At 52.4% G+C, this 12,676-nt stretch overlaps 1 protein-coding gene across 3 annotated transcripts; it reads left to right on the forward strand.

Annotated features, from left to right (window-relative positions):
* The first annotated feature begins 1,227 nt into the window (after nucleotides 1-1,227).
* Nucleotides 1,228-12,334, forward strand: TBL2 (transducin beta like 2). 3 transcript variants are annotated; one of them, XM_009202835.2, is made up of 7 exons: nucleotides 1,228-1,572; nucleotides 5,009-5,139; nucleotides 5,400-5,584; nucleotides 6,051-6,202; nucleotides 6,551-6,677; nucleotides 8,494-8,646; nucleotides 8,867-12,334. In XM_009202835.2, the coding sequence occupies exons 1-7, from the start codon at nucleotides 1,446-1,448 to the stop codon at nucleotides 9,330-9,332; spliced, it is 1,341 nt and encodes a 446-aa protein (XP_009201099.1). In that variant the 5' UTR covers nucleotides 1,228-1,445; the 3' UTR covers nucleotides 9,333-12,334. The 3 variants fall into 3 exon arrangements, with proteins under 3 accessions (XP_009201099.1, XP_031521353.1, XP_031521352.1); XM_031665493.1 differs by having other exon boundaries at nucleotides 1,374-1,572; nucleotides 5,400-5,561; XM_031665492.1 differs by lacking the exon at nucleotides 1,228-1,572 and adding an exon at nucleotides 1,599-1,991.
* Nucleotides 12,335-12,676: the final 342 nt, after the last annotated feature.

Below are 12,676 nucleotides of genomic sequence, written 5' to 3' on the forward strand. Positions count from 1 at the left end.
GTTTTCTATTTAAAATTCTCCCTTTTAACTTTCCACTTGCCAGGCCATCTCCAAATCCAGGTCCCCGTCATCTCCCTCTCGGATCCTTGAAGTCACTGCCGGTTTTCTGTATTTGGTCTTTTCACACAAAGGTCCATCCAGGGAATCATCAGACACAGCTTTTGCCCCACCTCTCCCTGTAATGAGCAGCTTGTTGGGTGGAGTCAGCGCTCAACGTCCCCCAGACCTTTCCACCCCTCTCGCATTTCCCACATCCCAGCTTCTCAGGTCTTTGCAGAGGCTGTTCCACACCACGCACCTGGCCTACTCTTCCCCCTTCTCCACCAGCAGTAAAAGTAAAAGCGGCCGGGCGCGGTGGCTCAAGCCTGTAATCCCAGCACTTTGGGAGGCCGAGACGGGTGGATCACGAGGTCAGGAGATCGAGACCATCCTGGCTAACACGGTGAAACCCCGTCTCTACTAAGAAATACAAAAAACTAGCCGGGCGAGGTGGCAGGCGCCTATAGTCCCAGCTACTCGGGAGGCTGAGGCCGGAGAATGGCGTGAACCCGGGAGGCGGAGCTTGCAGTGAGCTGAGATCCGGCCACTGCACTCCAGCCCGGGCGACAGAGCGAGACTCCGTCTCAAAAAAAAAAAAAAAAAAAAAGGAAAAGCCCGTCTCATCTTTCGCTGATGCTGAGTTTCCTGTTCGTTAAATGGTGATGGCTGGAATAACGCCTTTAATAAACAATTATCAGTGAGTTCCTCAGGAGGAGGCGTGAACAGGGGTTGCAAATCCCGCCTTCCTCCGCCCTCCGCGGTTCTGCAACCTCAACCGCCAGGCGACCCGCCCCTCGAAACGTACCAAGTAATCGGGCCTCGCCCCTCGAGATGTTCTACCTCCAGGCCCCGCTACCTCCGGGTTCTGCCCCTTGAGACGCGCTAACAACCCAGCCCCGCCCCTCGAGACGCTCTAACTCCAGGCTCCGCCTCTCGAGGCGCTCTAATAACTAGGCTCCGCGCTTGGAGATACTCTAACTCCAGGCCCCGCCCCTGGAGACGTTCTCTAACTCCAGGCCCCGCCCCTCGAGACGCTCTAACCCAGGCTCCGCCCCTCGAGGCGCTTTAATAACCAGGTTCCTCTCCTCGAGACGTTCTAACGGCCAGGCGCCGCCTTCAAGGAGCTCTAACAATCAGGCCCCGCCCCTCGAGGCGCGCTAACAGTCAGGCCCCGCCCCTCTAGCGCCCCAACAGCTGGGCCCCACCCGTTGAGACGCTCTAACGGCCAGGCCCCGCCCTGAAGGTATTATAAAAACCAGGCTCCGCCCCCAGGCGCTCTAACGGCCAGGCCCCGCCGCTCGAGGCGCCTCAACGGCCAGGCCCCGCCCCCGCGTGCGTGCGCGACTCCGCAGAGCCGTGCGGGCGCCCGCGTACTCACTGGCTGAGGTGGCAGTGGCCCCGCCAACATGGAGCTCTCGCAGATGCCGGAGTTCATGGGGCTGTCGGTGTTGCTTGGGCTGCTGGCCCTGATGGCGACCGCGGCGGTAGCGCGGGGGTGGCTGCGCGCGGAGGAGAGGAGCGGCAGGCCCGCCTGTAAGTGGGGCCGGGTCGGGTGGGGGCGACCCGCGTGACCTCCTCGTGGTCCGACCTGTGGTTTGGGCCCGCGGCTGTTGGGGCTTGGCGACTCCATGGGCCTCAGTTTCTCCTCTGGTGACGTGAGCTTCGCTTCCAGAGACGAGGGCCCGCCTCGCCGGGCTAGGCGCACCCCCTGGGGCAGGACTGGCTCCAACCTGGGCCCCGCGCTGCGACTTTCACCGTGGCCGAGGCTAGCCCGTCCCCGGTGTGGCCAGGAGAGCACCGTAAACTCTTCAGCGATCTCAGAAAAAGCACCAATTCTGTGATGTGCAGCAGCATTTGCTGGGCATCTATGACCCTGTGATAGGCTTTGGGGTCTTTTTCTATAAGGAGTCCGGTAAAGGAGAAGTACATCTGCATGATGAACACCTAAACATGTAAGTGAAAAACAGTGAAATAAGTTTCATTGAGGCCAGGCGCGGTGGCTCACGCCTGTATTCCCAGGACTTTGGGAGGCCGAGGCAGGGAGATCGCTTGAGCCCAGGAGTTTGAGACCAGCCTGAGCAACATAGCAAGACTCCATCTCTACGAAAAATTAGCTGGGTGTGGTTGTGCACGCCCCTGTAGTCCCAGCTCCATGGGAGGCCGAGGCAGGAGGGTGGCGTGAGTCCAGGAGTTCAAGGCTGCAGTGAGCTGTGATCAATCGCGCCACTGCACTCCAGCCCAGGTGACAGCAAGAGCCTGTCTCTGAAAAGTTTCATAGAAGAGGTTAGTACTGGAAACGGGAAACACCAGAGAGGGAATGGGCAGCCCTGCTCTTTTTATGTTTGAGACAGAGTTTCGCTCTTCTTGCCCAGGCTGGAGTACAGTGGCAGGATCTTGGCTCACTGCAACCTCCGCCTCCTGGGTTCCAGCAATTCTTCTGCCTCTGCCTCCCGAGTAGCTGGGACTACAGGCACACACCACCAGGCCTGAGGAATTTTTGTATATTTAGTAGACACGGGATTTCGCCACGTTGGTCAGACTGGTCTCGAACTCCTGACCTCAGGTGATCCACTCGTCCTGGCCTCCAGAAGTGCTGGGATTACAGGTGTGAACTGCTGTGTGCCCAGCCAGCCCTGCTCCTTTTTTTTTTTTTTTTTTTTGAGACGGAGTCTTGCTCTGCCTCCCAGGCTGGAGTGCAGTGGCGCGATCTTGGCTCACTGCGAGTTCCGCCTCCCAGGCTCATGCCATTCTCCTGCCTCAGCCTCCTGAGTAGCTGGGACTACAAGCGTCCACCACCACGCCCGGCTAATTTTTTGTATTTTTTAGTAGAGACGGGGTTTCACCGTGTTAGCCAGGATGGTCTCGATCTCCTGACCTCATGATCTGCCTGCCTTGGCCTCCCAAAGTGCTGGGATTATAGGCATGAACCACTGTTCCCCGCCCAGCCCTGCTCTTTTACTGGGGAGGTGGTTGTTAGAGAAATCATTACTGAGAATAGGGGCACATGAGGTAGTGTGGGGTCTCAAAGGATGGTTCTAGAATAAGAGTTTGCCACAAAGCCAAGGAAAAAAGACATTCCTGCCAATGGCAATACCCGAGCAGGCAAGGAGTCCCCAAACAGCATTTGGTATGACTTAAGTGTGAGGAGGGGGGCTTGTTAGACAAGCCTGGAGAGAAGGAAGCAGAGGACAGATTGTGGCTCTGTTTGTATGCAGGGCTCAGGAGCTTTTTTCCTGTTGGAATTGGGGAGCATCTGCAGTCATTTAACACACGCTAGCTTTGTGACTCAGTTAAGTATCTTATGCAAAAGTGACTGGCTCCACTCTCCAGCACAGGGCTCAACAGATGTTGACTTCTCCACCCCGAGTTCTTTTGGGTGCTGGAGTGCAGTGATGCAATCTGGGCTCACTGCAACCTCCACCTCCTGGGTTCAAGCGATTCTCCTGCCTCAGCCTCCTAAGTAGCTGGGATTGCAGGCGCCTGCCACTGCGCCGGCTAATTTTTGTATGTTTAGTAGAGACGGGGTTTCACCATGTTGGCCAGGCTGGTCTGGAACTCCTGGGCATCAAGATGATCCAGCTGCCTCAGCCTCCCAAAGTGCTGGGATTACAGGTGTGAGCCACCACGCCCAGCCTCCATAAAGCCTTTAATGCTTGTGTTTGGTACTTTTGCTTGTCATTTTTTGGATATCTCATCCAATTCAATCTCCCTTATTTTTATTTATTTATATCTTTTTTGAGACAGAATCTCATTCCGTTCCCCAGGCCGGAATACAGTGGCGTGATCACTGCATTCGAACTCCTGGGCTCAAGCAATTTTCCCTCCTCAGCCTCCGAATAGCTGGGACCACAGGCGCATGCCACCATTCCCAGCTAATTAAAGTTTTCTGTAGAGACGGGGTGTCACTTTGTTAACCAGGCTGGTCTCCAACTCCTGAGCTCAAGCAATCCTCCCACCTCAGCCTCCCAAAGTGCTGGGATCACAGGCATGAGCCACCGTGCCCAGCTCTCAACCTCTCTTTAAGAAAACCAAGGTTGGGCCAGACACAGTGGCTCACACCTATAATCCCAGCACCTTGGGAGGCCAAGGCAGGCAGATCACTTGAGGTGAGGAGTTGGAGACCAGCCTTGCCATCATGGTGAAACACCATCTCTACTAAAAAAACCCAAAAAATTAGATGGGTATGGTGGTGCACGCCCATAATTCCAGCTACTTGGGAGGCTGAGGCAGGAGAATTGCTTGAACCCGGGAGGCAGAGGCTACAGTGAGCAGAGATCATGCCACTGCACTCCAGCCTGGGTGACAGAGCAAGACTCTGTCTCCAAAAAAAAGAAAGAAAAAAAAGAAGAAAAAAAAAAAAAAAAAACCAAGGTCCAGAGCAATTCACTAACTTGCCCAAAGCAGGGCCACTAGAGACAGTTGTGCACATTACTCCCTACGTAGGGATGTCTGGCCAAGGATCCACGCTCCACTGGCCGTGCTGTGTACCCACCCAGCAGCATTACCCTACCCAGAGAGTATGCCTTTTCCACTTTACATGAAGGTGCTCTATGGACTTACTGTAAACAGTCTCCTCAAAGTCAGTCAGTATTAGAGACAGAATCCAAACCCAGGTCTGATTGCAAAGCATCTGTTTTGCTTTTGTTTTCTGTTTGACAGGGTCTCACTCTGTCACTCAGGATGGAGTGCAGTAGTAGTGTTGTGATCATAGCTCACTGCAGCCTCGAACTCCTGGGCTCAAGTGATCCTCCTGCCTCAGCCTCCCAAAGCGTTGGGATTACAGGCATGAGCCACCATACCCAGCCAGCCAAGCCTCTGTTTTTGCCCATATCACACTCACTCTCCTCCTGAAGACAAGGGCCATGTCCGGTTAATCTCCTGCTGTTCCACTCAGTGCCTGGCTAATCATAGATGGGCAGCGAATGCTTATCAGTGAGTAACTGGAGAACAACATGGCCCTTCCTTATAGGCCAAAAAGCAAATGGATTTCCACCTGACAAATCCTCAGGATCCAAGAAGCAGAAACAGTATCAGCGGATTCGGAAGGAGAAGCCTCAACAACACAACTTCACCCACCGCCTCCTGGCTGCAGCTCTGAAGGTACGCGGGGTACCCAGCGCAGTGCGCACTCTAAGACTCAGACCCACAGGCTTTTCCTCTGTAGTATTCCGTGCATGTTATAGACCCTCCTGCCTCTGATCAGAATCAGCGGGGATGCTTAATTCTGTCCCCTCTCATCGCAGCCCAACCTCAGCTTGCTGTTAATCCAGGCAACGGGGCCCCATCTCCCTGGTTCCAGGTTTGGCTTCCCCATCTCCCCAAGGAGCTCCTATTCACACTTCCTGCCACCCTTTCCCTAGAGCCACAGCGGGAACATATCTTGCATGGACTTTAGCAGCAATGGCAAATACCTGGCCACCTGTGCAGATGATCGCACCATCCGCATCTGGAGCACCAAGGACTTTCTGCAGCGAGAGCACCGCAGCATGAGAGCCAACGTGGAGCTGGACCATGCCACCCTGGTGCGCTTCAGCCCTGACTGCAGGTGGGACAGGATGGAGCCTCAGGTTTGCCTGAAGAGGCCCAGTCCCAGGCATTGGCCTTCCCATATCTGCTTTGAGGTGGCGAGGAGGGACCCGGACCCAGGGCCTCCCTTGGGGTGCCAGAAAGAACATCCACATAGTTTGCACGCTGCCTGGGGCTCCCTGGAGGTCTGTGCTGCTATACAGCAAGGAAACGGGGGGAGGTCTTTTCCTACCTGGAAATAACTTGGCCTGGCTTCCAGATGAGCCTTGGTTTCTAAACCCTAGAGAGAAACTAAAGAAGTCAAAGCAATGGGAATCTTACCTTTTGAGGAGTTTTATAAGATTTGGAACCAGGGGCTTATGTTGTAAGGCTAGACTGTGGGGCATGAGGGGAGATCTTGACTTCCCCCAGAACCCAGCACAGGACCAGGAACACAGAGCCTCTTTGTCTAGTGAGAGAGTGACTTGTCTGCTACCTGTCTCTAGAGCCTTTATCGTCTGGCTGGCCAACGGGGACACCCTCCGTGTCTTCAAGATGACCAAGCGGGAGGATGGGGGCTATACCTTCACAGCCACCCCAGAGGACTTCCCTAAAAAGCACAAGGCGCCTGTCATCGATGTTGGAATTGCTAACACAGGTAAGATGCATTCAGAGGGTGGCACCTGCCCAAAGCGTGAAGGAAAGATCCAGTTCTGTTTCCTCAATCAGTTAATGCTGCCTGAAAGTTCTGCTCAACCTGAGAGGGACAGGGGGCCCTGGCTCTAAACAGCCTGACTGTGTGCTCCCCTGGAGTCCCTGGGCCACACCAGGTCCCTAGGGAAGGCGGGGGAGGGCCACAGTCTTCAGCAGAGTCCTTGTCTGTAGTGACCCTTGGCCTGGGAGGAGACATGTATACTTCAGGCAGCAGAGGCCTTGTAAGTGTCTTTGGAGAATGACAGTTGGTCAGGTCACTGCCCGTGGCCCACATCACTCCCTTCCCGCTCAGGGAAGTTTATCATGACTGCCTCCAGTGACACCACTGTCCTCATCTGGAGCCTGAAGGGTCAAGTGCTGTCTACCATCAACACCAACCAGATGAACAACACACATGCTGCTGTATCTCCCTGTGGCAGGTGGGCAAGGAGGGGCATTGGCATCTGGGACCACAAGAGGCTGGGGCTGGGGAGCAGGCCCAGAACAGAGAGTCAGCTTCATCGCTTGGGAAGAGCATACGGGGTGGGGTCAGGAGCCCGAGCTTCAAGTCTCAGTTCTCCCCGCTTGGAGTAGCGGGATTTCATGCAGGTCACCCCATGTCCTTAGTCACTATTTCTTCATCTTTAGTGTTTTTGTTTTTGAGAAAATTTGTCTCACTCTGTCACCCAGGCTGGAGCACAGTGGTGCGATCATAGCTCACTGCAGCCTCAAACTCCTGGATCGTAGTGATCCTCCCACCTCAGCCTCTTGAGTAGCTGGAACTTTAGGCACATGCCACTGTACTCAGCTAATTTTTGGTTTGTGTTTGTTTGTTTGTTGAGACAGGGTTTCACCCTCGCCCAGGCAGGAGTGCAGTGGTGCGATCACAGCTCACTGTAGCCTTGACCTCCCAGACTCAGGCCATCCTCCCACCTTATCCTCCCGAGTAGCTGGGACTACAGGCGCACACTACCACACCTGGCTAATTTTTGTATTTTTTGTTGAGGTGGGGTCTCACTATGTTGCCCAGGCTGGTCCTGAACTCCTGGCCTCAAGGGATCCTCTTGCCTCGACCTCCCAAAGTGCTAGAATTACAGGCATGAGCCACTGCACCAAGCCACTTTGTGGGGGATGTTACATGTCTTAAAACAAGGCTGGAGGATAAACCGAGGTCACATACATAAAAGAACCTTTTTTTTTTTTTTTTTTTTTTTTGAGACGGAGTCTCGCTCTGTCGCCCAGGCTGGAGTGCAGTGGCCGGATCTCAGCTCACTGCAAGGTCCGCCTTCCAGGTTCACGCCATTCTCCTGCCTCAGCCTCCCAAGTAGCTGGGATTACAGGTGCCCGCCACCTCGCCCAGCTAGTTTTTTGTATTTTTTAGTAGAGACGGGGTTTCACCGTGATAGCCAGGATGGTCTCGATCTCCTGACCTTGTGATCCGCCCGTCTCGGCCTCCCAAAGTGCTGGGATTACAGGCTTGAGCCACCGCGCCAGGCCAAAAGAACTTTTTTGTTGTTGTTGTTCGTTTGTTTTTTGAGATGGAGTTTCGCTCATGTTGCTTAGGCTGGAGTGCAATGGCACGATCTTGGCTCACCGCAACCTCCACCTCCCAGGTTCAAGCGATTCTCCTGCCTCAGCCTGCCCCAAGTAGCTGGGATTACAGGCATGCACCACTACACCCAGCTAATTTTTTATTTTTAGTAGAGGCGAGGTTTCTCCATGTTGGTCAGGCTGGTCTCAAACTCCCAACGTCAAGCGATCTGCCTGCCTGGGCCTCCCAAAGTGCTGGGATTACAGGTGTGAGCCACTGCACATGGCCTTTTTTGTTTTTTGTTTTTTTCTGAGATGGAGTCTTGCTCTGTTGCCCAGGCTGGAGTGCAGTGGTACAATCTCAGCTCACTGCAACCTCCACCTGCCAGGTTCAAGTGATTCTCCCACCTCAGCCTTCCCAGTAGGTGGGACTATAGGCACGTGCCACCACGCCTGGCCAATTTTGTATTTTTAGTAGAGATGAGGTTTCGCCACGTTGGCCAGGCTGGTCTCCGAACTCCTGACCTCAGGTGATCCACCCACCTCGGCCTCCCAAAATGCTGGGATTACAGGCATGAGCCACCATGCCCAGCCAAAATAACTCTTTAAAGGTTTGTATGATCCAGATATGAGGTTATCAACTTTCTCAGGAAAGAGATTGAGGGGGTTTACAGGAACAACATGCTCCCAAAATGAAGTTTTAAAGGCTCCTGGATTGTATGGCAGATTTGTAGCTTCGTGTGGCTTCACCCCGGATGTGAAGGTTTGGGAAGTCTGCTTTGGAAAGAAGGGGGAGTTCCAGGAGGTGGTGCGAGCCTTCGAACTCAAGGGCCACTCCGCAGCTGTGCGCTCATTTGCTTTCTCCAACGACTCACGGAGGTGAGTGAGTCTGCTCACATGTCTGTCTGACCAGTGGCTCTTGGCCTCTCTCGACAACCAGGGTCCTTCTGCCTGTTTGTGCCATGGCTCTGAAGCGGGTGGGGTGCCCGGCCCTCAGCAGGAAGCTGACTTAGCTTCCTAGCTGGAGCTGCTCAAGTTCGGCCAGTACTTACCCTGCCAGGGTGTGTTGGGGCATGAGCTGTGATTTTCTGTGCTGCAGGATGGCTTCTGTCTCCAAGGATGGTACATGGAAACTGTGGGACACAGATGTGGAATACAAGAAGCAGCAGGACCCCTACTTGCTGAGGACAGGCCGCTTTGAAGAGGCGGCGGGCGCCGCACCGTGCCGCCTGGCCCTCTCCCCCGATGCCCAGGTCTTGGCCTTGGCCAGTGGCAGCAGTATTCATCTCTACAATACCCGGCGGGGCGAGAAAGAGGAGTGCTTTGAGCGGGTCCATGGTGAGTGTATCACCGACTTGTCCTTTGACATCACTGGCCGCTTTCTGGCATCCTGTGGGGACCGGGCTGTGCGGCTCTTTCACAACACTCCTGGCCACCGGGCCATTGTGGAGGAGATGCAGGGCCACCTGAAGCGGGCCTCCACTGACAGTACCCGCCAGAGGCTGCAGCAGAAGCTGACCCAGGCCCAAGAGACCCTGAAGAGCCTGGGTGCCCTGAAGAAGTGACTCTGGGAGGGCCCAGCGCAGAGGATTGAGGAGGAGGGATCTGGCCTCCTCCCAGCGCTGCTGCCACCTTTCCTCCCAGGTGGAAGCCTTTCAGAAGCAGTCTCCTGGTTTTCTTACTGGTGGCCTCGCTTCTTCCCATTGAAACTACTCTTGTCTACTTAGATCTCTTCTTGCTGGCTGTGACTCCTCCCCGACTAGTGACCAAGGTGCTTTTCTTCCTCCCAGGCCCAGTGGGTAGAATCTATTCCCACCCGGCGCTGAGGAGAGTGGTAGAGAGAGGAGACAGAGAGAGAACATGATTTTTGGCCTTGTGGCAGCACATCCTCACACCCAAAGAAGTCTGTAAATGTTCCAGAACAACCTAGAGAACACTTGAGTACTAAGCAGCAATTTTGCAAGGATGGGAGACTGGGATAGCTTCCTATCACAGAATTGTGCTCCATCAAAAAGATACTAAGGGATTTCCTTCTGGGCCTCAGTTCTGTTTGTAAGATGGAGAATAATCCTCTCTGTGACCTCCTTGCAAAGATGATGTGAGGCTAAGAGAGTATCAAGTCCCTAGGTGTAGAAGAAAAGTGGAAAAGAGTAGTACTATTGTCCAGTGCCATTAAAGTGGTAAAAGTGGGAACCAGTGTGCTTCAAAACCAAATTTAGAAACACATTCCTTGGGAAGGCAAAGTTTTTTGGGACTTGATCATACATTTTGTATGGTTGGGAGTCCTCTCTTCGGGAGATTATATCCTGTTTAAGGAGACCTCTTTTCAGTTCATCAGATATTTGAGTGCCTACTCTGTGCCTGAATAAATACGTGCTGGAGATTAAATATGAATAAGACATGGTTTCTGCCATCAAAGATGGCTGGTGGGAGAGAGAGAGATACGCCCTTATTAAGTGCTTTGTGTAGTTTATTCATAGCTACTGTTGTATACGTCAAGGAAAGAGAGGACCAGAGCAGGACAGAGGCAATGGGTATTGAAGTTGAAGGGGTACATTCGATAAGAGATTCGGTATTGAGAAGTTTAAATTTGTGAATTTGAAGGCTGGATGTGGCAGATAAGGGAAATGAGGTATCTGGGAAGACTTGAGTGTAGGCAAAATTTATTCATCCCAAGTCAAACTCTTGGTCTCTCTCATGAAAACTACGACCTCCCCTGGTCGCCCCTGACCTCTCAACTCTCAATGTTGGAACAAGCCATAGTCTTGGAGTTATCCTTGATGACTCACCACTCATTATCCCCTCTGTCCCACCACCACTGCCGTCGTCCGTCCACCAGAACATCCTTTTGGTTACACTCCAGGTGACATCCTGAGGCTGTTGCTTCTCTCCATCTTTTCTGTTACCATCCTGGTTCTGGCCACTGTCACCTAGTGGGCCACTATAATATGGCTTCCTAATGGATCTTCCTGCTTCCTCTGTTACCTCATTACTTTTCTATATAGCAGAGTGATCTTTTGAAAATGTGAACCAGATCACATTATTCCCTAGTTAAAACCCCCCAAGGCTTCCCATCACACTTGGGATAAAATCCAAAAGAATTTTTTTTCTAAACCAAAAATAGTAAAAACAATTTTTTTTTTTTTTTTTTTGAGAGTCTCACTGTGTTGTCCATGCTGGAGTACAGTAGCACAGTCTTAGCTCACTACAGCTGCTGCCTCCCAGGTTCAAGTGATTCTCCTGCCTCAGCCTCCAGAGTAGCTGGGATTACAGGCATGCGCCACCATACCTGACTAATTTTTGTGCTTTTAGTAGAGACAGGGTTTCATGATGTTGGCCAGGCTGGTCTCGAACTCCTGACTTCAAGTAATCCACCCTCCTTGGCCTCCTCAAGTGCTGGGATTACAGGCGTGAGCCATCGTGCCCAGCCAAAAACACTTTTTTAATCCAAAACTCTTACCATGGCCTGCAAGGTCCTATGTAACCTGGCTTCGTCCCCCATCTAAATGCTATGGACGTCAGATGGGTACCGTAACTCTGTGAATGGGGTCAGTTACCTGGGTGTAGTAGAAAGTGGGGACAGAAGTGAGCTGGAGGGCTTGTGTCCTGCCCGCGGGGTGGGGGGTGGCTGCTACTTATTCAGGAATCCAGCAGAAATTATCTGCTTTACAGAAGCTAGAAGTGAGCAACTTAAATAAATAAATGAATAAACAAACACTATCTGGACCAAACAAAACACCAAGGTAGGCCTGATGCAGTCCAGCACTCTTCTTATTGGCAGCTTCTGGCTCACTGTTGAACCCACTGGAATGAGAGCACCACCGGGCAGACTCCTGGACCGTCTCACTGTCAGCTCTGTGGTCCAGGCACAGTACCTGGGACAGTGTAAGCACTCAATCAATGGGAAACTCAAGCCGGGGGCAAGCCACAGACCTCCCAGTATCTTCTCTGTGCATCTTCCCACTCGCAGTCTCCATTGTGGTTTTGTATGTTCCTAACCACAGACTGCTGGCAATGCTGTGCACATAAGGCCTGAGGAGTATTTCCTCGGCAATTGTCGGAAGAATGAGACTAAAATACTTCCTTTGCACACCTGTTCTTAGAAGCAGCTCTGGCATTACTCCCCTTGTGTATGCAGGACAGGAAGTGGTGGTAGAATGTTGTTACTGAAGTCAGATGTCTTAAGTTCCAGTTCCAGCTGGGTCACCTGTTGACTTGAGAGCAGGTAGATCTGTTGAACTCTCTGAGCTTGTTTCCTCATCTGTAAAATGAGAATGAATCCTATGCTGCCCACCTTGCCGTGTTGAATTTCAGTGAGACAAGAGAAAACACTACCAAAAAATCATTCCACAGACTTCTGAGAACAGAAAGTACCCTCACTCAAGCTTCTCTTGTAAACACAGAGAAGGTGTCTGGATATTAACATAGAGCAGAGGCTACCAATTTTTGTTTGTTTGTTTTAAATCAAAAATCCTGCATGTGAAGGCAGTATTCATGTCATAATTACAATTTCAACATCTGTGGGTGTGAAATTTTTCAAAATAAAGAGTTGGGGAAATATTTTAAATGGTGGTGTATAGCCTATTTTGGTGTTCTGTTTGTTTTAGAGATGGAGTCTCACTCCGTCATCTAGACTGGAGTGCAGTGGTGCCATCATGGCTCACTGCAGCCTCGACCTCCTGGGCTCAAGTGATCCTCTCACCTCAGCCTCCCAAGTAGCTAGGATCACAGGCGTATGCCATCACACCTGTCTGTCTTGTGTAGAGATGGGGGTCTCACTATGTTGCCCAGGCTGGGGCTTGCAGTCATTTAAACCATGCAATACACAGATTAAGATGGTGGTGCCATCTCAACAGTGGCCTGCCGCTTCCCAGGGAGTCTTCCTTCCTCAGTGCAGTCCACCCTCCTT

The sequence above is a fragment of the Papio anubis genome, chromosome 4, assembly GCF_008728515.1.
Source record: "Papio anubis isolate 15944 chromosome 4, Panubis1.0, whole genome shotgun sequence".
Classification (NCBI taxonomy): Eukaryota; Metazoa; Chordata; class Mammalia; order Primates; family Cercopithecidae; genus Papio; species Papio anubis.